At 44.1% G+C, this 25,909-nt stretch overlaps 1 protein-coding gene across 2 annotated transcripts in view; it reads right to left on the bottom strand.

The window, feature by feature from the left end:
- The window catches only part of map7d1b (MAP7 domain containing 1b), a 40,256-nt gene extending 16,552 nt beyond the window's left edge, over window positions 1–23,704 (bottom strand). Inside the window, exons 1-3 of one of the 2 annotated variants that reach the window (XM_073482697.1) lie at window positions 23,335–23,704; window positions 6,302–6,523; window positions 2,606–2,674 (exon numbers count right to left, since the gene is read on the bottom strand). In XM_073482697.1, the coding sequence (XP_073338798.1) occupies window positions 2,606–2,674; window positions 6,302–6,523; window positions 23,335–23,401 (358 nt within the window). In that variant the 5' untranslated portion in view covers window positions 23,402–23,704. The remainder of the gene's footprint in view (window positions 1–2,605; window positions 2,675–6,301; window positions 6,524–23,334) is intronic. The other variant, XM_073482698.1, reaches the window with a different exon arrangement.
- Between the last annotated feature and the right edge of the window lie 2,205 nt (window positions 23,705–25,909).

Below are 25,909 nucleotides of genomic sequence, written 5' to 3' on the forward strand. Positions count from 1 at the left end.
TCCGTGTCGCAAAAAGCAGCTAAAGCTATTAAAAAGCCACGCGATCTCATCATATAGCATTTAAATAAGTAATTAAATATAATTTAACAGCGTATAATCACTTAAACTCTCGATGAGCCTCCACCATCGGCATCCAAACAGAGCGGGTGGAGCAGATGGAAGACGCTGTGTTCACGACACTTTAATCCTGATAACAGTAAATAAGCAGAAGTTTCCTGCTGTGTTTTACAGCAGCCTCCAGCAGATGCCAGTTTTTTCTTTGCACATTCGCTGCTGCGGCTCATTTCTTGCAGGAACAATTAAACAGCAATCAGTCCTCTTAAATGAATACGTCTTTACGCTGGACGGCAGCTGTGTCGCTCCTTTGTAGTTTAGATTTACATGTTTCTCATCATTACGCCTGCTTACACGGCATATATTTAACACAGAAGATTCAGATTCCTTTATTCTTACGTATTAAAAAGGTGAAATTCTTGTGGGTTCAGCTCCTCGACATTGTAGCAACAACAGCAATAAAAGCAGTAAAAATGGTAAATAAAATGTTAAAAAATGCAGAATGAATGGTGATATTTTGGGTTACATGCTGTATCAAACCAAAGACAAGGCATGTTCATATATCACCTCATCATCCGTGTGTTAGATGGCGTGAGAAAAAGTTTTTAGTGGGTTTATCTCTGCGAGGATTCAGCAGCGTCGTGAGGCAAAGACGTGTTTTGTATTTAGTTCGGTATTCTGCGGCTCATCTTCGCTAATGAGCCAAAGAGGCACACAAGTCTGAGCCTGGTTGACAATGAGAAAGCCTCCTTCATTCCTCCATAAATCCAATTCGTGAAAAAATCCAATTATGTCAGCGTTCTGTGCAGCGGGATTGTAAAATATGTCGGTTTAATGCTCGTCGGTGTGCTTTCCACATTCTTATTTCTGCAGAGGTTTCACAAAATATTCAGTGCACATTTGCTGTTACACAACAAAAATGATAATGTTTCAGAATATGTTCGGATATATTTGTTTTTTTCTGTTTTCTAGCAGTCAGCACCAAGAGCCATACATCACTTACATTTGCCATGTTTGAGAAAGGATGACATCATCCATCGCCCTAAAGGAAGAAGCTACTTTAGTTTCCGAATCAATGCTGCAGAACTACGGAGCCCCTGAGTGCCCAAACAAGACATGTGTGATACCAGGGGTGTCTGTTATTGTTTGACATGTACGCCCTGACAGCTGTCACGTATATTTTTCACGAGGTGCACTTGAACGCACCATGACCTCCCTGTCGGTGCACATATCCTTTGCCGTACAAAGCGATGTAGATTTCAGAGTTTAAGACGTGCCCCCTGAATGCACCATGAAGTCCCTCTACGGAGATAAACGACACCAGAACACATCGGAGACGCTCTGCAGAGTTTTTCATTAAAATGACCTGTCAGCGTGGCGGAGAGTCTGAGGAGATTTCTCACCAAACGGAAATTATGCCCACATTTGGTGCTCGGCGGACTCTGATTCTGACTCCGACTTATTCTTACCACTTACATTCAGTTGTAGAAAGAAGTGTCCTGGAGAAAATTACAAAATTGAAGGTTTTAGCACAGTAGATATTTTTAGGCGCCGCTGGCTCTCTGGGTCTTTAAGGGTTAAGGGATAAACGTCCAGTAAACATCATATTTCGTGACCTACATGCCATTATGTGCGTACTGTTTTCAACAAATTGCATGCTCCACTTGAAAAAGGCCCAAACATGGTACCATGTAATTACAGACTGCAGGAAACTTATCTCAGAGCAACTGAAGCTGAATAAACCTCGACTATTATCGATGTAAAAAACAGCAGAAGTCCCCTTTAACTGCGCTGCTGCGTGACCACATTTCTGATGCTAATGAAAGTAGTAATTAAATCTAATCTGTCTGAGAGGCCCGGTCTCAGTTCGCGCTAATGACGGCTCATTTTTCACGCCCGTGGGACGTCTCTGCAGGAAAGCACCCACCGAGCCGCCCTCTGATTGGCTGCTCGTGCTCTGGCCTACATCTACAGGGAGAAACCCTCCGTGTTTGAACACTAGATATCGTCTTTCATGTCTTTGGGATAGCACAATATTTTCATAAGAGAGGAAAGTTTCATTCTGGAGCCACAAACTCAAACCATGATTATAGGTGTGGGACATGCACGCTGGGTGGGAATGTAGAAGAACATAAATTTAAACATAACATGAGCGGATCATTTAAGGTTCACGGGGTGCAACAGTCCCCCCCCCCCCCCCGAATGACGACAGAAAAATAAATATAAAACATAAATCGATTGATGGAGGGAAGAAGAAAAAGGCTGTTTCAGTTCGATTATTCCCAAACGGCGTGACGCTGCGGACGCCGAGGGTTTTTTAGTGAAGCCCTTACCTTGCAGCTGAGTTTGCTGTTCTGAAAGCCATGCGAGGAGAAAACGATAAGAGACGACAACAACCGTCAGTCACGTCAGAGCAGAGTGACGTTAATACTTACATTAAGAGAAGAGAAGATGTGCATGCATCAGGTTGGTTACATAAAATTCATGCATCACCGGCAGGAAGATCAAATTTGTTTTAAAGTTAGTTTGATGTTACTTGATCGTTTCTCACCGATGTATCTGGCTCGCTCCTCTCTCCGCTCCTTGGCGAGTTTCTGTCGTTGCTCTGAGGTCATCGAATCTGTCGGAGAAAAGGAAATATGCAGTTCATTTGATGATTCTTCCTTTTAAAACCTGCAATAACTGATGCAACTGTGTTGATGCAAAAGGTTGCTTATTCACATCTCTAAGATCTCGAAGATAAATCTCATTTGTCTCAGATTTCACGTGAGGAACTCTGAGCAGAACCTTTTGCTCGTTCACATCAGACTGAGTCGGTCGAGGTGGTTCGAGCGGTCTGATTAGGATGTGTTCTCCCTCTAGAGGTTTTCTAGGAACGGCTCCAACTGAGAGGAGACCCGAGGCAGACCCAGAACACGCTGGGGGGGATTACACGTCCCATCTGTCCTGGGAATGTCTCGGGATCCCGTCTGAGCTCGCCTGCTGCTGCCACTAAGACTCAGATAAGAGGAGGAGGCGACACACGTGTTGTGGTCACAGCATTGAGAAAGTACTTAAAAATCCTGCAGGAGCGCGACATCTTGAAATAATGTCCTCGTCACGGTTTAAAGTGGAACATTGAAAAAAGTTCAGTTCAAAACAGCCAGCGGCAACTTCTGTGGATTATCCAGCACTGCAGGGACGTGTTTCATTGTGCTGTTTAACTTTTTAAGGTTAACTCACCAGAATGATGGTACAGACGGGTGATCAGTTAAAGGTGGTCACGGTCCTGGGAAATTCAGACCTCTGACATTGACTGGAAGGCAGGATTAGTTTAGTATTTTGCTCTTGGATTCTCGGCAGCCTGCTTTTTTGTTGCCTGCCTTTATGTCAGTAAAACTGGGCTTTTACTGACTGAGCTGGAGTGCATGTGCTCCCTGTGCCTGAGCATGTATGCATCTCTCCAGGTTAGGTTACTTGGGTCACTCTAAAGTGTCCGCAGGTGTGAGCGTGAATGGTTGTTTGTCCCTGTGTTGCCCGATGTCAGCTATGATTAGCTCCAACCCCCCGTGACCCTGATAAGGAGAAGCAATTAGAGAAAATGGAGGGTTATTAAAGCTTGTTTTTGTTTCTGTAACTGGCCACTCCTGGATCGTGCTACCGGATCCTTTTTGGGGAAATTCTGCCACATAGCAACTCTAATTTCATGGGTTGATTTCACTTTAGGTAATTGTACAAATCATAATATAAATTGTTTTTGTATTATGGCTGAGGTGAGCCTTTAATATGCTCCAGACTTTGGTATAAAACTTGTTAAAAAACTTGTGTAAGCGATGCATCTAACTTTGTGTCCATTTTGCAGTTAGTAATCCTCTCCCTCATCTCTACGTCACCGCTGTACTCGCAGTTGTAATCGCCAAGTGGGCAGGGACACAGATGTCTTCAGGGCACGAGTGGTGAGAGGAGAGACATGGGTTGTGGACACTGTTGTGATGGTTACAGCAGCTGTAATGTACAAAAACCTGAAGCAGTCTTCTTCAGATCTGCAGGTTCTGGTTCAAGGTCAAAGCTGCTCCATCTCTGCGTACACTGACGGTGTTAAACCCTCGAGTAGCTCGACTGTGACTTGTGTTTTCATCTGCAGTGATGACGAGAATGAATCCTTGCTGCACTTTGAGGCGACGCAGCGCTGCAACGCGAGGATCCGTGCGACTCTGTCCGCCTTCAGACCGGCTGTGAAAAGCCACGACGGAGGAGCTGCACACAAACACACCGGACCCCTGGGGGTGATCGCCGAGCCCCGTCTTCTCCGCGCTATGTAATACGCATGCCGCACATTCTCGACCAATCGCCGGGGCCCCTGCGGCACTTCGGCAGCGTCACCATGGCAACCTGATTTTCCTCCCTCCCTCCACCTTTCACAGAGTTTCTTACATGGCTGTAGACTTCAGTCTGGCTGATACGCAGACACCATGAAGCGGAGATACATCTCCACAGAGACGTCACTTAATGCATCAGTCCCTCCACCCTCCTCCACCTCCTCCTCCACCCTTTACGTCCTGTCTCCCCCAAAGCAAGTGACGATTTGGCGTCGAGCCACCAACCATCTGTGTGACTCAATATACATCGAAACTTCCATTAGGACAGAAAGTGTGCGAATGCTTTTATGATTGACGCGTCGATTGTGTCTCTGATTCGAGGTCAGACATGAAACAGAAGGATCAGAACATCATCATTAACAGCGTCCTTTCATACTTTTAACACCTTTATTGAGTGTTTTTGTTCAGGCGCTGGAGCCACTGAGCGATTAACGATGGGCTCACAGCCTGACACAGTCTCATAGCCAGCAGCCGCAGCGTGAGAAAATGCTGACTCCACATTTTCATCAGCTATTAAACAGCTAATACTTTCTGATAGTAAATGAAACAGTTTGTAGCAGAAAAAAGGGGAAAATTGCAGCATTTTCTTCAGTTTCCAATTTCAATCAGTGGGGAAAAGGTTGCATTTGTCTGGTGTTTATTCATCATCATGGCAGATATGACCTTGCATTGTGTCTGGTTGATTTTCATTCAGATGAGCGCCGATATCTCCCGACTGCATCGCTCTGCCTTAATTACCTTCTTATACCTGGAACCATCCTATCTGATCACAGCGCTCTGTTGTCTGCCTGCTCATGAAGCACACCAGTGCCAATACTGCTCAGTCGCTCTCATGTATGAGCCCAGAGAGTAGCGTATTGATTCAAAGATCAACAAAACTGCTGCTGAAAAATCCAAGCATTGATTTATTCTTTTAGTTTTTTACTGAGTCTTTCTTGGCTTGTTTGGCCGCTTCAACAAGAACAAACTAGTAGAAATCGTCAGGCAGTGCCGTGAGATTGTCCAGTTTGATGTGGACGGACTTGACTGGACTACACACGGCCCTGATCCCGAAACCATCCGACGCCTTTTTGGATCAACGGGAACAGTTTGTTAGCCGAGCCTTATCACCCAGCGTCAATGTGAGCTGACCGCTAATGCTCTGGCAGCCAAACGGGAACAAGTTGCTGCAGCCAGGTCCCACAACCTGAGGAGTGGAGGCTGTTAAGCCAGCCTGCAACAAATCCATTTTGTTGCAGGTTCAGGTTGAATCCACTTGATTGATTTTTGGAGGTCTGAGCAGCAAAAAAACTAATGAAATCGAGGGTCTAAGGACAGAGGATGTCTTTCACTGTGCAGATTGTAAAGCCCACTGAGGCAACGTGATTGTGATTTTGGGCTTTATACTGATTTGATTTGATCAAATGAGATATTTTGCAAATCAGATCATAGACACATTTAGAGGTGGTTTAATGTGATTCAAATCAAATTTCTAAAACGCTCTGGACGCTCATATTGGATTGAGAAGCGTCTTTTGTGCGGCTGAGCAGACTCCATGAGGCGGCGAGTGGAGGGATATGAAAGACAACGGAGAGTCACGCTGAAATAAATTGTCTTCTCTGCGACTTGACAGCTGCTTGTTTGGAGGGCGGGATGATGGATCTCCATCTCTCTTGTTTCTGTGTTGGACAGCCACATCACCGGCGTACAGAGTAACTGACAAGTACAACGTTACCATAGCAATGTTTTAAGGCACGGTTTCTGAGTATGGTCTTTGTTTTCACATATTTATAAAGCACCTAGACCTGCAAAAGAGACATGTACATCTGACTTACTACAATATGGGACCTTTAAAGGCTCATTCCTCTCGTCCTCAGATGACAGATAATGAACAACAAAACCGTCCAAACCTGCAACTTTCTTGGGCTGAGGGCTGCTGCTGTCGCCCGGGGTGGATGGCCTGACATCTGTCTTGGAGGAGGCATCTGTCTTGCTGGGGGTCTCTGTCTCGGGGCTGGAGTCTGTTTTAGGAGAGAGGTCTGTGAAGGCTGAGTCGTCTGAAGTCAGAGGGTCCTTCCCCAAACACTTGTCCCCATTCTGGATGGGCTGAGACGCTGGCTGCAGGGGCAGAGCTGGAAGACAGAAAATAAATCAAGCTGGTTAATAACAGATAGGATTTACACCTGATACACCTGCTTTTAGTCTAATATGTGACGTCTTGCTGTTGTGTCATACGCCATCAGTGTGCAGCCTCCGCTGAACGCTCGTCACTTTCTCTTCATGCATCCTTTGCAGCTTCATTAACACAACACTCTCGACTCATTAGAAAACCACTAACATCTCTTTAACACGCGATTCACACGCATCAGGCGAGCAGCAGCGAGGCGCCACGCTCCCCCCTCCGTCCCTAAAGGTTTGTAAAAAGCTTCCCGTCAACAGCGTTAAACACACCAGCAGCAGGTGAGACACAAGCGCGGGAACAAAGCTCAGATATCAGGAGTGTAGCGACACATTCAGAGAGAAAAGTACGACGGAGGAGCCGAGACACACTTTGAATTCTCCTGAAGGGGAAGAAGAAAAACATCGGAGATTGTGTCTTAAAAGACGAATGCTTACATAGTGATTATCATGGGGAGAATTAATGGTAATTGGCTTAATTACTCCCATAGAGCCGCTTCGACTGATGTATAAATCCCTTGACTTCACTGTGAGGCTCAAAATACTCCTCAAGATGAAAAATAATCAAAGTTATGTAAATGTTTCCGTAAAAAGTGGTTGTAAATGTGATATCAGTACGTTGCTGGAAGTTGTGAGACTGCGAGACATGTTAAAAATAATTGCTTGAGTTTAGTTTTAAGAAAATGTAGGCCTTGTTTACACCTGGTATTAACACGTGGCCTGTATCTGGATGCTTGGATGATGACCTCTGGTCCACTTTGGGTCGGGCGCTCTGATTATTTCATTAATTTTTAATCCACAATCCACTTTTCAGGCAAATCGTAAAGACTGCCGTATCGTTGCCGACACCCTGCAGTCATTTTTCAGTCAGTTTTGTGGGAGAGAACTTGTAGCTGCCGTCACAACTTTTAACTTTTGTGGGATTTGATTTAGTTCAAAGAGTCTTTTTGATTTAGTGGGCAGATTTCTCTCTTAAGAACGTCATTATGCTGTACAGATGTCATTTACACTCAGCTGAGAAGATCCAGATGTGGTCTTGCCAATCCAATTTCACAGTGCTGAGCGTTGAGAGAGATACAGATCACATGACGACGCCTCACTATAAAGGCTCTATCAGTCAAGTCTAAAACACTTCCCAATAATACAACTTGAATTGTCATTATTTCATGTTTATGTCAGTTACGACTTGCAAAAAGCACAAAAACGTCGCAACACAAGAATTTGTGTAATCATTTGATCATTTGGTGAAATTTTATCTTTAATATTTCATATAAAATATCAGAGCTGACAACAAGGAGCTTCCAGGACATCGTAATGAAAGCAGTTTTATACATTCATGTAAAATAAGATATTGCACTTACTGCTGTAAAGCACATGCACAAATACTAAGAGCATTACAGCTTTGAGTACTCTGAACTGGGACTTCTGGAGCAAAGTGCACGAGCTGAAGAAATAAATACAAGCTTCATGCTGAAGAATTAAACATGACGGAACAAGTAGAGCAGCTTTTATCCTCGATAATGTGCAAATAAGAGCCTCTCATGTTTCTGGAGCCTGACTTAGAAAACCAGATCCAGATTTTCGATTGAAACAGTTGTGAACGTCTTTTTCACCAGCGACCATGTTTTTAAAACATCTTTTCATTATTTAAACGCTTGCTGGGATGTATCAGACTTTATATATTTGTTCTACCAAGTCTGATTTACTTGTCCAGGAGACATTATACAACAGTTTTCACCGGCTGTGAAGCCCCATGACCTGAAAATCGACTTTGACGTGTAAATATGGTCGAGAAACGTTTGAATCTACAGATGAATTAATAATGAAAATACCAGTTCTTGCAGCTCTACATTCAAAAGCATGTTTCACATAATGGAGCCTCCATAAGCCTGTATGACAACTAACATGAGCATCCACACAGATCCGGTCACGAGGCCACACTTCCTGACCTCTGACCCTCACAGATCGTGACAGCGAGGCAGCAACAACGCCACAGAGCACATCCTGTTTAATCCTGCTCTGACTTTGTCTTGACGCCCTGCTGATACCGAGTTCAGCTCCTCAGCTGCTGCACGTCCCGGTCTCTCTCCCCTCCCCTTTATCCCCCCGTCTGGTTGTCACACTGAAGAAGTCGGCGACAAACTGAGCAGAGCTGCAGCGACGCGTGGAGGAGGGGGGACTGGGGCAGGAAGAAGAAGAAGAAGAAGAAGAAGAAGAAGAAGAAGAAGAAGAAGAAGAAGAGGACAATCTGTTCACTTCTTCAAGGACGTGTGGAGAGTGAGGAGGGAGATTAATAGGGAAAAGGAGAGCTGGAGGACAAAAGTGGTGCAGCAGAGGGGAGAAAAGGGAGTGTAGTGTTTAAAAAGACAAAAAGGAGGCAAGATAAAGACAGTAGGAGCTGGAGAAATAATGAGACAGGAGCTCAGAGACGGCGAGGTAGAAGGTGAGAGGCCGCAGGCTCGAGGCCAGCTCGCCTCTCCAGTCGGCCAACAGTGGGCAGATGGAGCGTGACGCTCTCCTCAGGCCCGTCCAAAACGCTCACCGAACCACATAAATCACAGATTAACACTGGGCTCGTCTCCAAACCATCCCTGCTGTACTCAGACACGGAGCTTAATGCACAGGTCGCACTATAGCATACTAATGGAGGATCAACAGGGTGTGAGCCGGAGCCCCGTGAGTGTTTTGATAGTGCGAGAAAAAAAAAGAGATGAAGGCTCGTGTTCAAACAAGACGACACCGCTTCCACCTGATGTTGAAAAAAAGGATTAGGATTTGGCAAAAAGAGGATTGCGGTGCTGCTCCTTTCTCGAGGAGATTACTTGTTCAGCGAGCGCGGCTGACTTTTTGAATTCGATCAGTTTTACGAGCCGTACATGGCTGGAAGAGACAACGAGGCTCCAAATTAGGATTCGGAGCGGCTGAATTCCCAGTATTCAAAATACTTCATGGGAAAAAAGGAGCGTAAGCTAAAAGAAACAAGGCAGACGTGTTCAAAAAGGCACATTAACATTCTTCTTCTGGCATATTTCAAGCCATTATTTACTGCCACTGTCACCACACTTATATAAGACATTTATTTATAATTCAATAAGAATTTGTGGAGAAGGCATCGTCGAAAAAACAGACTACTCCAAGGGCCCAAACACAAAAAACGAGATGCGACAAAGACACTCGGCTGCACTTGAACGCAACGCGAGGACTCCAGCTGAAGGCTGCGGATAAGCAAACTGTTGTTACGATGAATGATTCATTCATTCTCGCTAATTCAGCCACTTCAAATCTAGAATATGTCGGATGAAAAGCTGGAAATGGAACCGGCGAAGGTGAATAAATAAAGTTTATCGTGTTGCATCTTGTTGCTGATTATCTGACGTGTGAGTAAATCAGGCACCGCTGTGATAAACTGCACAGACGAGACTACAGAACAAAGGCAGAGGACGAGATCCCTCATACGGCTCTGAAGTTTGTCTCTAACCAGTCATTACCGTGAGCGCGGCATTGGGTGTGTCTGTTGTGTGTTTTCATGCATCTAAACGTTAGGTGCTGTAAGAGAAGAGCGATGATAGGTGTCGTGTTGAAGCTGGACCGCAGTGTAAACGTTCGACAGAGAGAAATTCTTCTTCTTACAAATGAAAAGTTGAATTCACGAGAAATAAAACTCAGACTCAAAAGATTAAATACACTGAGCGGCTTTACTGGAAGTATTACTGTGTCTGTTCACTGACTTTATGACTCACTTTTCTACACGTGCTACTGTTAAACAACATGAAAAGAAAGATAAAATGCAGTTGTTTCAACGTGTCTGATGAGGCTTCGTCAATCACAGCTACAATTAAAATCCTTTTGTTTTTTAACAAATATTATTATGACATTTATTAGTCTAGATTAGAGGTTTTCAAACTGGGAGGTGCCCCAGGGGTATGTGAGGGGGCTTATCAACACACACGGCTAATATAAGCAATTAAGGTCCTTTAAAACCCGACAGACACGACACGTTTATTCTTAGCAATCAAAGATAAAAGATTCTTCTTACAACTGCAGAACTTGCCTTAGAATTATCACGTTTTTAAGTTTTCTTCCATATCAGGGTAATCCAGTGATAGTTGTCTGTACATTCATGGGTGCATTGCAAACAGGAACTGCTAATAGCAAATTCGGCTTACTTTAAATGGTGGTAATTTGCCCAAATATAAAAAAATACAGGCTGATTATACGGCATGTATAAGCGTATAGCTCAGTGAATCCATGCCAACTCCAAAGCATTATGGGGGATATAAACTATATCCTTGTCCATTGTGAAAAACATCCTCAAATCTGCTTGGAAATCAGAGAAAAAAAGAAGTGTCTCACAGCTGCAGAACTTGCCTTAGAATTATCACGTTTTTAAGTTTTCTTCCGTATCAGGGTAATCCAGTGATAGTTGTCTGCACATTCATGGGTGCGTTGCAAACAGGAACTGCTAACAGCTAATTCGGCTTATTTTTAATGGTGGTAATTTGCCAAAATATAACGAAACATAGAGTAATAAACCCCGGATATGTAAGCTTTACCTCATTTAAAGAGCTACAGCCATTGACAGTCATTATAGGTGAAATTCAACTACTTACACTTGTGAAAACTACAATCGCAACATGGGATAATACATTTTGTTATATGCAGCCTTAATATTAACAGGCATGTTTTCAGTGTTGTCCCTGCAACAACAGAGCTAGTCCACACAGGCTTGCAGAGATGCGTGTTCAGTGCCAAGTCAACGAGTGTGTCTTATCGCGCCTGATCAGCCATTCATGTGACAGGCTCCGTTTAACACAGAAACACAAATTCAGCATGATGTTCACCCGTCTCTCTCTCTCCCCCCCTCTCCCCCTCTCTCCTTCCTCGTCCCTCCGCTGCCATCTCAGGTTTCTGTGCCACTGTGACAGACTCCGGGTTTATAAATAGCGTTAAGCGCCATACTGAGAATGTCGGCCATAAAAGGGGCTGGCTTCTGTCGAGGCACCTTGGGACGGCACACTGACCAGCATGTGGTGCACCAGATTTACTGGACAGGCAGAGAGGAGGAGGGGGGCGGACACTTAACTTTGCCTGTGTGGGCCACATTGGCTGATAAAACCCAAATCCATCTGGCATGAAAACTGTGTTAACCAATAATAGAATAAAACAGAGAAGGACGCCCAATCAGAGTTGGTAACCTGCCAAACTGAGGGCCAAATTTAGCCACATTAAACCTCAACCACAGCTGAAATTCACCGGTGATGGTCAGGAAAAATATCTGTTAACCCTTAGATACTCCTACAATGTTTTCTCTCGGACAGCTGAGGGGGTTTACGGATGCTTATACTTCCAATCTGTGTACACTACATTTCCCAGAATGAGAGGCTCCTGGGAAGCATGTGTGAAAGCCGTGGGTTGAGGGATGAACTCACAGAAAACAGCTGTGAAAGCAAAAAACATCAAATAAAGTTGTCACAGTTTTGTGCTTCAGTACAAGGTGAATGTGTGAGACCCTCACAAGAAGCTCTGCTCCACTTTAAATACGCACTTCATCGATTTATGAGGTCACATCAAGCTGCAGAGAGCAAGTCGAGCCGGGCAAGAACTCAGACACAGGATTTATTCATATGGGCCCTGTTGAAACGACCTATGGCGCATGGTCTAAAGCGTACGGCACGAGTCCGTTTAGGGTGCTTTTGCAAGTTAAACGGCAAATAATCTGGGCGCAAAGTGAGGCGCACGGCACAAAGCAGTTGTATTTAGACTCTTAATGAGTCAAGGGTGTGTTTTGGGTGTGACATAAATTAAACCAATCAGTGTGTCATCTCCCTTTAAGAGCCAGGTGCACCAGGACCTCGTTGGTCTACGGCGCTGTCACTTTCTGACCCAGTGTGCACCTGAATACACCTCATTTTCAGACCGACACGCCCAGGGCTGCAAAGATGGACACAAGTACATTTGCTTTTTACACAACGTGGGCGCTGGGCGTGAAAACGACAGCGGCGTCGGTCTGAAACTAGCAACGACACTTGCGCTGTGCACCAGGAGTAAGATAGAGTCATCAGCTTGCTGTCAGAAGGTCAGGCCATCATAATATATAATATAATATATAATATAATATAATAGTACAATAAAAAATATGAAAAGCGCAGCATCTCTTTCTAAAGGTGGAGCAGAGCATGCTGTGTGAAGCAGGTCAGCCTCTATTGTTCGGAGTTACGTGCATGACAGCGCCGCTATGTGAACTACAGTATGTGGGTATGTGAATGTGTGTGTGTGTGTTGTGTGTCTTTGTGATGAGTGGGACATGTTGTATCTGGGTCAGGCCAACCTCAGGAATCTCTGGCATCCACATCACCCGTGCACATGTTTATACAGCGATGTGTGTCTTCTGTACGTTATCTGCCTGCATGGCCCGCATGTGCCGAAGAACAAGAAGGATTACAATCGTCCGAGAAGAGCAGAGATTAAACACCCGTGACGTCTTATTGATTATCTCCTCCCACAAACACACAAGCTCAGATTTAAGTGACTCCAGGAATTTGCAAATATTCCAACCAGAAATAGAGATTTCGATGAGTTTACAGCCGGCCGTCTGACTGCTTACACACTGTCAGAGAGCGCACGTGTCCTTGATGGACGCCTCCACAACCTCTTCCTGTAGGGATAGAAGAAAAAACGGAAACGCTCTCGGGCAACAAGTATCCACGCCCCAGGGAAAAGCAGAGGAAGAACATTCCTGGGAGAGAAAAAACAGCCGAAACACAGGCCTGTAGTTTGGATGTCTGGACAGATAAAAGTGAAACGTTCACAAAGTTAAATTACTTGGTCAATATTCACATTTTACACCAATTTATGCTTCAATTGAAGGACGAACTAACAGTCTGATCTGTTGTCCGTCCCACTAAACTGATAGTCCACTTCCTCAGCTCCATCTCAGGACAGAAAACAAGAGAACCGAGTGAATAAAAAAGGTCACCGAGTCCAAATTCAAGCGTGCATGATACCCAAAAAAAAAGCCCACAAACAAAATGTCAACCAACCACCGGAAAAAAAAACTTCAGGCCTCACGCGAACTAAACGCTGCACGAACCCTCTGAATCCAACTCAGATTCAGAGGTCAGCGGACCAACAGCTGTGTTTGTGATGAGCTCCGGGTCTCGGCAACAAGCAACGACAACACGCACAGCTACTAATCACCGTCACAGGAGAAGAGATGTGGCTTCTCTGTGATGATGGAAGAAGAGAAACCTCTGGGATTCAATTACAGACCACATACTCTCAGAACGACTGCGTGTGTCAGCTGTTCTGCTGCATTTTCTCTTTGGATCACTGAATGTGCAGGTTTGGCTGAAAGTGAAGAGACGATTGCTCCCTAAAGCCACGTCACGTCAAGATTTCCGTTCGCTGCTTAGTCATCTTAACCGCCTCAAATGTCACACAGATGTAGACAAAATGAGGCTTCTTCATTTCTAGCCGAGAACCGAGGATTTCAGGATCTGAAACCAGCACTAGCAGATTTTATCGGCCGTGGCTCGCTAGCATAAGCTCGTGCTACAAGTGAGCTGGTTGAGGAACCTCGTGTTCAGCTGATTTCTTAATGTTCCCAGCTGACAGACGAGGATTTCATCATCTGAGATGACGACCGACAGCTGTAGCGAGTTAGCATAACTAACCAACTGGCTAAATTTAGCAGGAGTTGCTGAGCTTGCTAGCTTAAGAGAGATCATCGTCATGAAAATGAATATCATGAAATAAAATTTGACATAACCCTTATTAAAAAATACATCTAGTTTGAATAGGTCTAAGCTAAGCTACGTGGTTAGCTAATGTTGCGGCCCTCGCCTTCAGAAACAACTCTCAGTACTAGGCTAGTTAGCTGGACATGCTAACGGTTACGGCTCACTTAAAGAGTAGATTAACACGAATAAATCAGCAAGAGCAGCCTCATCAAGCGACGGCTGAAAAGCTACAGAAGGTAACAGGTATGGTATTTATTTACAAACAACATTAGCATTGTAGCTCAAGCTAGTTACCTGTTAACTGGCTAAATTTGGTAGCTTAATTTGCTAGCTTAAAAGAGGAAGGTGTATGTGATATGTCTTATCTGCATGAGTAGATGCTGACAAAGGTCATTTGAACTGTCCCTTTAATATAAAAGATATTGATTAATGCAGCTTTAATAGCTTTTCTGCTGAAAGAATGAAGAAGATGACACATCTGACCAGAAACCGGATGCCAGCTTTCAGTTTTTGTTGCTAAATTTATCTTTTTTTTTGTCTCTTTAACTCTTAAAGCGGTCGTCACACTTGTGTTTTGGCCGGATCAGCAGTTCAAGCCTTGCAGAGTGTGTTCACGACTGTTAACTCAGAGCTGCCACTTTACTGTAACCGCCTTCAGCGTGGAGCTTAATAACCTCCCTCGTGGTAACCTGTGTTTATTTACATCATGTGGCTCGCTCTGCCGTTGCTATATCATGAAGATGACCTCACGATGATGTCATGGCCGAGGAAGTGAAACTCCCTGACTACGGCTTCAGTCACAACAAAACACGCCTGAGCTATTTTCTTTTCCGTCTCGTAGAAAAGCTTTTTTCTCGGCACCTGCCATTAAAAACGGTTCAAAACTCTCCCCTCTGTTCCCGCCGCCTCACCTTTGACCTCGGTGTTAGTATCAACCTTGAGCCGGCGGAGAGAGAGGAAGAGGAAAAAGTGAATAATAGATGATCCATATATGATTCATGCTTGGCTCTGGTTTATGTCTGTGTGACTGGGTAACCCACTTCTTTGTGGTTAAAAGCTCCTCTTGAGATCTCTGCTGTTTGCAGTGGAGTAACATCCTGTCGCCTGGCCCTCGTCATCCTGACTGAGTCTGCTTTAGCTTTTATCTTCAGACGCTCTGTAGTACTTTTATAATACTTTTAGTAGCCTTTCCTGTTCCTGCCCTGAGTTCAGACACAGGAAATCAAGAAAATGCTCCTTCTTGCTGGTGTTCACCCTTAAAAACCAGCATCTTGTGTCCGGATCGGTCCAAGTTTTGGTTGTTTGGAAGCAGAAAATAGGTCATATGGGTTTTCTATCAAATAAAAAGCTCTTGTATGTGTAACATTTGTGATTTTTGGACTTTTTCAAGGCATTATCGCGGTATATCCCCACCGGCGCAAAAATGTCTAAATAAAAGTGGAGATAAAGTCAAAGAAACAAACAGTTGCATCACACAGAGACTTGTGAAACAAAGGACAGAGAAGAAAAGCAAACCGTGATCTACAGGAACAATGAGTCTCACTGCAGCTTGTTTATTTGTCTCTTCACCGCAGACCACCAGACTCCCTCAGAAACTGACCACTTACACTAATCACAGACGGTCTTTACTTTTCCTTTATTTAACTACTTTTCAAGTGAGACCTGGTCGAGAGCACAGAGCGAACTCCTGTTCCCACGACGGATTCAGCTAATATGTGACTCTGACAAAGAGCTCGGGAAGGTTCGATGGCGTTTTTGTGATGGAAACCTCGAACGCAAACATCAGAATCAAGTGTATCACGTATGCAGACCCCAGCTGCCCTGCCGCACTCTTGTTTTGGACTCATAAAGTAGGGCATAACTGCGTCTGGCTGACTCACGTTGACCTGGCAGCAGCAGAGGTGTGGTGACGGGCCGAGTTTAATCTCAGCTGGGGTCTGATTTCAGTGCAGCATGTTCAGCCCGGACGCAGCAACAAAATGAAGCTGGAGACATGAATTACCTTCGCCTATTAATATTATATTGTTATCGTATCCTGGCTTTTGGATATCGTTATGTCCTGATGTGACACAAGTGTTGTCTCCTGGTTTTAAAGGCTGTGTTACAGTCAAGTGATGTCATTTTCTGTCCCACTTTACCCAGTTAGTCATTATATCCACAGTGCTGATGGTCATTTATCAAAAATGTCATTGATTTATTGATGTATTTGGTAAAAAAAAAAACATTGTGGCATTTGATTCTGTCGCCCAGTCGTAGCATTTATGAACTGCTTTGGGGGAGATTTTAAAATGTCAAGATATATATTGTATATCGCAGTAAACTGTACCCTACAAATATTGTAGTTTAAGGCCACATCGCCCGTCCCTATCTCGAGGAATAACTAAACCAGCAAGTTAAATTATGTGGAATTGGGAAAAAGTAGATCCCTTGACATGGGATAAATAGCTAGCAATCAAAGAGATCTTCATAATTGAAATATATACACCTTTCCCTTCCGACATGCAGCCTGTCCGCTCGCTTTAGCCCAAGTTTAACCCAACAGGAGCAGCTGCCGGCCAGTCAGGAGGCACAGCAACAGCCGAAGAGAGCGGTGTGTTTACTGGGGAAACTACAGCACCGCCGCCAAGCACCAGCGGACAAGCTGGAAATTTCTCCCTTTCAAGGCATTTATTTACACACATAGCAACGCAGAGACACCGTTGATATTTGTAAATACCCTGAGTTACCATATAGTCTTTAGTCTTTATGTTTTGGGGAATAGTGTTTAATTTTTAATGCACTTTTTGAATCCAGTATTGACGTCTTGACCCTTCACGAGGCAAAGCATGAAACATTAAAGCAGATTGATCCAGTTCTTCTTCTTGATAAATCACATGAAGGTTTCAGTTCTGTTTTCACCACAGCACGAACTCTGGGTTACATTAAATCAAAAAACATCAAATCTGGCAACCGGGAAGGTCTGTAACGTCAACACAAAGCCCTCCAGACGAGAGGCAAAACCCCTGATGACCAGGCTGCAGCCAGCATGCAGCCTGGTCTTCATCTTTCATCCTGAAGAAGAAAAAAGCTTTTCAAGGATGAATTTTGGAGCATAAAAGGGCAACAATGAGCTTCCAGCAGAGTCTCCACTGCTTGTGTGAGGGGAGAAGCAGAGTGGCGTCATCAGAGGAGACTGCAGAGGTAATCAATCGACTGGTGCGGCAGGAGACGCCGCATTTTTTAACTGATTCAAAAAAATAGCCGTCTGGAGGAGCAGAAAACATCTGATGCACCACATGACGCCGTCGAGTAAAGATTTTCTTCGCATGCACCGTCGTCAGACCTGTTTTTAGTCCAGATCACACATGACTATTTCATTATATGTTTTGTTGTCCTGCCTTCAAGATTAAATGTGGTTGCAGTCGTCTGTGCTCTAATATTAGAGCCTGATGGTCCTGTGACTGAGACGTTGTGTGCTGAGTGACGTCTGTGTGTGATTGTGTGCACACACACTTCAAAGCGGGAGGACGGAGGGTGGGGGACGCATCTGTTAGTGAGTCCCCTGGGGTCGGAGGAAGACATCAACACAAACATCCAGTACCTACTGCAAGGCAGTATGGGTAATGGACGGACAAGTACAGGACAGGAATTCAAAGAAAATCTCACAGTTACGGGGAATACTTTCCTGAAATGATACGAGACTTTGATGTGAGGTCGCCTATTTAACACTTATGATGAATTCAACTGATTTAATATCGATCGATCAATCTTTAATAGACAGCCAACGCCCGAGGAGGTGAAATCTGAGGGAGCTGCAGGATAAGAAATGAGGGGTTTTTGCCTCTGGGCCGAGCTAGAAAAAGGCCCTGAGGACACAATCAATACTCTGTATTCTGTGGACATCAAAGTGAATCTGCAGCTGAAATATTGAAGCTACGTTCAAGAGCAGAGCAGCAGAGATTTAATGTGACGGGTACCGGTAATTAGAGCTGGAGGTCGGACCTCAGAACTCGTCTGGTACTGACTGCAACACGTGTGCGTCAGCGTCGAGAATCGAATCCTACTCGGTCTTTCTGGCTCCTTTCCCTCACATTTCTTTTGTGTGTCTGTTTTTAATCATTAGGAAGGAGTGGCTGTCTCACCTGCAGACAAAACTCAAGTGTTTCTGCAGGCACAGTGAAGCGACCGGGCTGGAAACAGAACGAGGTCAGCCCCGTCTGCCTCCTCATTAGCTCTCAAACAGTCCCAGATGTGTAGGTGTTACTACAGCGACTGTAACGTATGAAATGTGAGATGACGGTTCCCTTTGTGACGCCCCTCTGCCTCACACCGTCATCTAACAGGATTATGCTGCAAACAGGATTATTAATATCAATGACTTCTGCTTTTTTTTTTTGAGTGCGGGATACAGAGAGGAAACATGACTAACGTGTGCATACGCTCTCAGGAAGTTTCATCCTTTTCCTTCTTTCTTACTCGGCAGCAGAGCGGAGCGTTTCCTCTCTGATCCTGAGCGAGCGGTTAGCGTCGCGGCTGTGATTTATAGCATCTGGTCGCAGAGATCGCTGACGTGGAGAGTGCGTGGGGGGGAAGAGAGCGCTCCTCCTCCACCTTCCTCCTCCTCCTTCTTCTTCTTCTTCAAGGATCCACTCAAACCACAACAACCCGCGTCAAACCTTCGACTCCCCAGTCCAGTTTCTGCAGAGTCATTCCAGCCGATCCCCCGTCCACGCCCAGCAATCCCAGCGAGCGCTCTGCTCTTCCCACCCGCCATGTGCGAGCGCTCGAGCCCCCCGGGCCGAGACTCAGCTGGCAGAGCTGTGAGGAGTTGAGCCCCGTCTGACTGAAGCAGCTGAGAGGAGCTTTGTCTTTTTAGGTTTCTGAGTTTCAGTTTTGCAAACAGACACAGTGTTAAAAACTCGATTCAGAAAAAGCTCCTTTTAATTACTGTTGCTATATAAGCTGCAGTCGTTAGCTAGCTAATTAAGCTAACGGTACTATCTTAGCGACGTGAATAGGTTGAAACCACCGTCCCTGGCTGACTTAAATGTTCCCAGCTGACTTGTTTTAAACAGAGAGTCATGTAAAATTGTTTTAAAAGCACTTAAATAAACAATATCACGCTAAAGTAAAGGCGCTAAAGCTAACAGGTTCCTGGCAAAGAGTCAACATCCTCATGTTCATGTTGAGGACCCCAGAATATTGCTATGTAGAGCTAATTGGCCCTCTAGTGATGTAAAGGAAAATGCAAGATCTGATTGTGATTTCATTTTAGTATTTGGCTGCTTCGCTAAGGCTAATTCGGCTGCGACGACGAACAAAAGGTAAAATATACTTGACTGTCTGTATTTTCGATAAATGTACGGGTACAAGAGAAACGGCTAAATGATGATGACGACTACAAAGTGTGTTTAGCAAACATAACCCTCAAACATTGGCTGAAAAGACTGAGCTGCTAACGTTAGCTTAAACTCTGACATAGCTTGTAGCCTAGCATCCAGGAAGAGGCCACATTCTTCTCAGTGGATTTGCTGGCTGTAAACAGAGCTTTTTATTTAGCTATCATGCACCCACAAAATAATGTAGTATAAAGTATTTCTAAGTGTGATATATCAATTAAAATCTGGTTACAGCTTTGGAAACGGTACAAAAATACCCGGATGTTATGCGCTAGAGACCAGGCCGGCTAATGTCCGGTTAACTTGAATGGGGATAGTCATTTTCGGGGGGGTTGTGACGTAAAAAAACAAAACATAGCCACCATTTTAATGCCGCTTCTTTCACTTCGTAAGCTTCAAAGACCGGTGCTCCTCCTGAGGGGCTTGGTTTCACGGCTCGGAAGTAACACTGGATTTGGTAGCTAGTAAGCTAGTCAGCTAGACACGCTAACGTTAGCAGCTGTCATTAGAGCAGACTGTTGAATTCATTGCTTAGATTTTTGCTCTAGTGTTTGTGGTTTTTGGACAGGCCGATACAGAAACAGCTCATCAACATTTTATTTAACTCTCTGAGACTTATGATAGTGGCAAATCAAAAAGCCGCCTGAAGAAGTTTTCTAGGCCAGAACCCCCCCATTTCCAGCCTGGCTGTGATGTTGAACGTGTGCCAAGAGCATAACGTCAGCATGACTGGGAAGCTCGCCGGCACAAAGGGAGTCCACGTCTCATGATTGCTTCCACAGAGGAGCGTTGAACTCCACACTCTGAGCTCGGTGCGGTGACGCTGCAGATACCAGAGGAAGAGCTGCACACAATTTAAAACTCCTTTCACAAACGAGCGCAGAGAGTTTTTCTGTCGGCATCGCACAAAAGGTGAATTGTTTTCCGGCGTGGTGCCACTCCTATTGTGAGCCGCAAAACAGTGCAGTCTTTGAACGTGTCGTGTCTTGGAGAGGCTTGGTTTTGACTCTGGCACTCGGAGGCTGCTCGCTGTGTTCCCTCAGAGAAAAACAATTTTCTGACACACGAGAAAAAGTCAGACTGAGCGGCGTAATGTCGCTGGTTATGACATAAAGAGATAAAGTCAAGAGGGTAACGTGTGTTTGTGTGTATGAGTGCAGGAGGGATTTAAATGGTATGGGGTCATGACCCCTCTGACTCACCAGGCTGTAAAAAATACAAACAATCCCTTCTTGGCTTTTTCTTCTCCGTCTATCTGTCTTTCTTTATTTTTAAGCACAATGAGACTCGCAGCTCTCAGAAAGGCGTCACAGAGAAAGAATGCTTCTGTTTATCTAACGCCCCGGCCTTTTTCGGCGTCTAGCATTCCCAGCTAACGTCACGTGTTGATCAGCCTGCTGCAGACGGGAGCTGTCTGTAAAAGGCCTGCGAACCAAAACATGCTCTGTTACACCGACGAGACAAAACTCTGATGATTAAACTGCACTTCAGGCGCGTAAAGACACAATTTAAAGCAAAAATAAAGGTGCACAACAACGATAACGTTAATTTGTACCCGCTTCTCATAGCTGATACGGACAAGATTAAGATAATTTCACATTTTTGTCTTTTAAAAAGAAGTTCTTAACCTATATTTTAGGCACAATATTAATATGTTGTGTTTTTCTTGCTTGACAATAACAAACATGGTGACGCCGGTCCTGTTTCGCGTGCTGCTCGGCTCGAGGCTGAGTCGCTGTGGTCAAAACAAAAACGAGGAAGCCTCGACGTTTTCCGGCTAACGCTAATTCACGTCATCATAAAAATATGTCAGCCGCCAGCCCACCTGTCGTTTCTACGATCCTTTTAACGTCACCATAGATAAGAAGGAAGTGAACCTCGCTAACCTCGGAGACCATTATACTTTAGCATAGCACGTGTGAGCTTCACAGAAAACAGGAAAGGTACCAAGATTCAGATTATCGGTCAGATAAATATCGTGCATCCCCTCGGAGAAGACAAATCTAACAGATCTGTGTCGAGATTGTAAAACTACCCTGGCGGATGTTATCGTTATCTGAACACTGATGTCAGTATCGGCCTCAGATGTCCCAGCATCCATCCGGCTGCTGCTGCTGCTCTTCTTCTAGTGTTCATGCAGACTCCCACACATGCAGCGAGCAAGCACCATGACGGCCTGCCTGCCTCTGCGCTGATAAAAAGCTGCAGCAGACGTTTTCTCCCTCCATCCGATGCTCTCCACCATCGAGTGGTGACGGGGGGGGGGAGGGCTGAACAGAAAGTCACCTTCCACCAGCACACAGGTCAAGGGGAGGGGAGGTGTGTGATGGAGGCTCGCCTTCTGTTTTAATAACGTGGTCGTATTCATGATGGTTTTTACAATCGCGTGGTGCGTTCAAGACGCCACAAATGAAGGCAGCACGATGTAGTGGTGGGAACCATCGTTTTCAGGCGTGATGACGTGTCTGCAGCACGATAGTACCTCATTATTCTGCTGTTTTGACAACATTTCACCCTCAAGAAAGAAAAGATGGCAGCTTCCTCTCTCTGATTATACTTCAGTCATGACTCAAGTTCACATAAACAAGATCCAGAGTGAAAGGAGGTCAGATCCTCAGAAAACGGCTGCAGATACGCTAAAAATAATTCAATCATGTTGTGATTATTTTGCCGGATACGATTCACGATTAGTGGGAATTACCATTTATGCATCATCGATTAAAATCATGATGATGTGATGTTTATTTATGTCTGTGTATCAAACAAACACGTCTTCTCACATCATTACAACATGATTTGTAGGCCAGGACGTCCCTGCAGCGCTACAGTACCTCTTCTTTTATCCTTTAGCAAGAAGAAGAGCCATTTTTTTGCTGATATTTCAATTAATTGTGCAGCCAAGAGTGAAAAAAAGACCAGAAATACAGAAACTACCAACAAAAAAAATCATAAATATCCAAAGTGAGGCTGATTTTAGCGTAAACATCTTGTCTTTAATTCATATAAATCATTATAGTACGCGAGGAAACGTACTCTACTGTCAGGCTTTCGCTGACTTAAATCTGGGCTAGTGGAGCAGCTTTGAAGAGGCTCAGATGCAGATGTTGGGAGCTCTGCATCAGCCAGCTGAAGTGCCCTTGAGCAAGACTCCCCACAGCAGAGGCAGATAAAAGGAAATAAGGGTTTTTCCCCTGCGTGTATCTGGAGAACGGTTGCATGTTTGGCTGCGTGGGCCATCTTTTTTTTTTTTCACCACTGACGTGTTTGGTAATGGACACCACAGCTCAGTGCAGCAATTTCCAGGATATCTGCTGGTCAGGCAACCCGCTGACTGCTGGTGTGGAGGAATTATAGGAGGTTGCCAGGTTTTTAAAAAGAAAGGATAATTACATTTTTATGATTTTTTTTTGTGTGTGTGTGTGTGTGTGTGTGTGGGGGGGGGGGTGATGTGTTGCATTGCTGCAGCTGTTGACTTTAAAGGCGCATTTCATAAACTACACTTTCATTATGACTGAAAAAAAAAGATTAAAGGAGAAATGACACAATTTATAATCAGAACCTTAAACCCTGATGTCACCTTAATTCTCCTGTAAACCTTTTTCATGACCTATTTTTTTTTTTCCCCTGTTGACAGTAAAGATTACTCACATTTGTCAGTAAGTGTCAGCTTCTCCTCCAAATGATGTCCCAGCTCTTTATAATCCATTGTTTCCATTCAGGCGGATCTCAGTCCCTCTCCAGTCGCTGTCATTCCTCAGAGTCGCTACGAGTACAGGAGATGAAACTCCCGGTACAGCTCGCCCCAAACACGCCCTTTGTAAAATCCAAACCCGGAGCGAGGCAGCAAGAAAAAAGTAGGCACTAAAAAAAATAACGTGGGACTGAAACAGGGTCCGACTGGAAACAGCTGGGAACGTTTCAAATCTTTAGGAAAATTAAGAAATCTTGTTTAAAATGTCAGGATTAAGAGGAGTCGGTCCGGTCCGGAGGGTGTTCAGAGGAAAATCTACAGTGCGGGAATAAAAAAAAAAAACAAAAAAAAAACAGGAGCTTCATGAGTCCTGTGAGCCGCCGTCAAGTCAGGAGGAACCGGAAGTACAACTTCCGGTAAGACATTTCAGAATAAAACGAATCCATACTTATGCCATGTTTTGATAAGAGCACTACTAAACAAGATAAGTTATAGATAAAAATGTCAAACAGAACAAGCAAAAATAGAGTAATATAAAGATAAAGTAATAATAATAATAATAAGAAAAATAATAATAAAAATAATAATAAAATTAAAAACACTATGTACCTTTTACTTACAGATATGAACAAGGAGGACAATTGCACCTAATATATACCTCAGTTTGCACATAATGTAGCATGGCTTCATCACTGTGGGTGTTTTCTTATCATTATATTTCTTGTTTCCATTTTATTTTGTTTGTTTGCTTTTGTGTTTTGTATGTGTCGTATAAGCTACTGGATGTCTGTCTATCTGTTTATCCATCCATCTATCCATCCACGTGTGTAGCAGTGTACTTTGGAAATAAATAAAAGTTGCCTGGAGACAATCTGATTGCAGCACAGGATACAAGCATGAATTGCACAGGAATGTAAATATGTGATAGCTGTGGTGTTGAGATAATGGGTTATGGTGACAGAGAGACGACAGCGGTATTACAATGTATGTGGTGTTTGAGTTACAGAGTCTGACAGCAGTCTCGTGCAGTGATCAAAAATAGGGTTTTCCAGAGATTTCAACTGCATTTTTCTCTGCGTTTGCTTTGGATGGAGGCTTGGAGACACCTGACCAAGTAGGCTGAGCTATCTCCATGACAACTGAGAAAACCATCCACAAGTAGCAAGTAAATGGACCTCAAAGAAACGTCAACAAACACCAATGTTCACACAGTAGAATTACTTCGTACATATATTATTATGAAACATAAATATTGTGTTAATCATGGCTCCATTTTAACTCGACCGCGTTTTATTTTGAAGGCACAGTAGCTCCTCTTCCGGTTACAGCCTCGTCTTCGCCCTCGCTAGCTTGACGTCACCGATCGCAGCGAAAAACCGCATGCCGGCCAAATGGACGACACCAACTGTTTCGCGAGGGAAGAAACTAACTTAGCCGCCAAACACCAGATCAAATAATACACCTGAGACGTTTTAAAAAGGTGAAACAACACATTTAAAACATTTTAAAGGCCTCTGGCGGTTTTAGCCACCGTAAAAAAGATGGTAGTGTCCTCTGAAGTCTGGGGCGCCATGAATGGTTTGACCCATCAGATGATTTCCAGCAGCTGAAATCAGCCCTGCTGCCTGGACCGAGGTGAGTTGTCATTACAGAGTATTAAACGGACTGTATGAGTAATTACAGCAATTACTCATGCTTAATTAACAGTTTGTAACAGGGAAAGGCATTTTTTAGTTCAATGACAGGTCATCCATTATGTAAAAATGCTTTATATTATGATATTAATGTCATCAAGATGCAAAAGGCCTTTGTTATCACAGGAAAACATGAAATCTCACTGGAATACTAATTTTTAAAAAAGTGTTTTTTAAATTTCTCTATAATCCTACCAATGCATAGACCAAAGATCATATGCACATTGTTCAAAAAGCCTGATTTCCTCAGGAATATTAAGTCAAATGTTGCACACTACATCATCTTTCTAGTGACAGGGCATTATCTGCCTGCACGCTGCTCACGGCGTTGTTGATAACAACCTTATTAGCGATTGATACGACCTTCCTGCCACTGCAGGAGACAGATGAGGTCAGTCTTCCAGGAGGAAATCTGCTGCCAAGTCTTATCTGATAACGAGAGGAGCAGCAGGATGACAAAATAAAGAAACTGAAAGGATGAAATGTATACGACACCATGGGACATTCGAGCCCACTCCAGAACCACCTGAATATGACAGTTATTGAATCATTTAGATGATGACATTATTGTCAATTTTCAATATGACTTCTTCTCCTATAGACGAGGACAAAAGAGGGAAACGCTGCTCCTCCTGGGTTGAGGAGGAGTCTCATTCATTTTTTAAAAGAGGCCTTTTATAAATAGTCTGACCAGAATCACACCGCCTGCGCTTTTTTTGGTCATTTGGATAAAAAATTCAGATTAATTATACATGAGGTCGTCTGTGTTTATCATCGTTTCTTCTCTTCAGTCTGCAGGATGTAAAGGATGGAGACTAAGTAGAAATATATGTTCAAA

This window comes from Pagrus major, chromosome 16, assembly GCF_040436345.1.
Source record: "Pagrus major chromosome 16, Pma_NU_1.0".
NCBI lineage: Eukaryota > Metazoa > Chordata > Actinopteri > Spariformes > Sparidae > Pagrus > Pagrus major.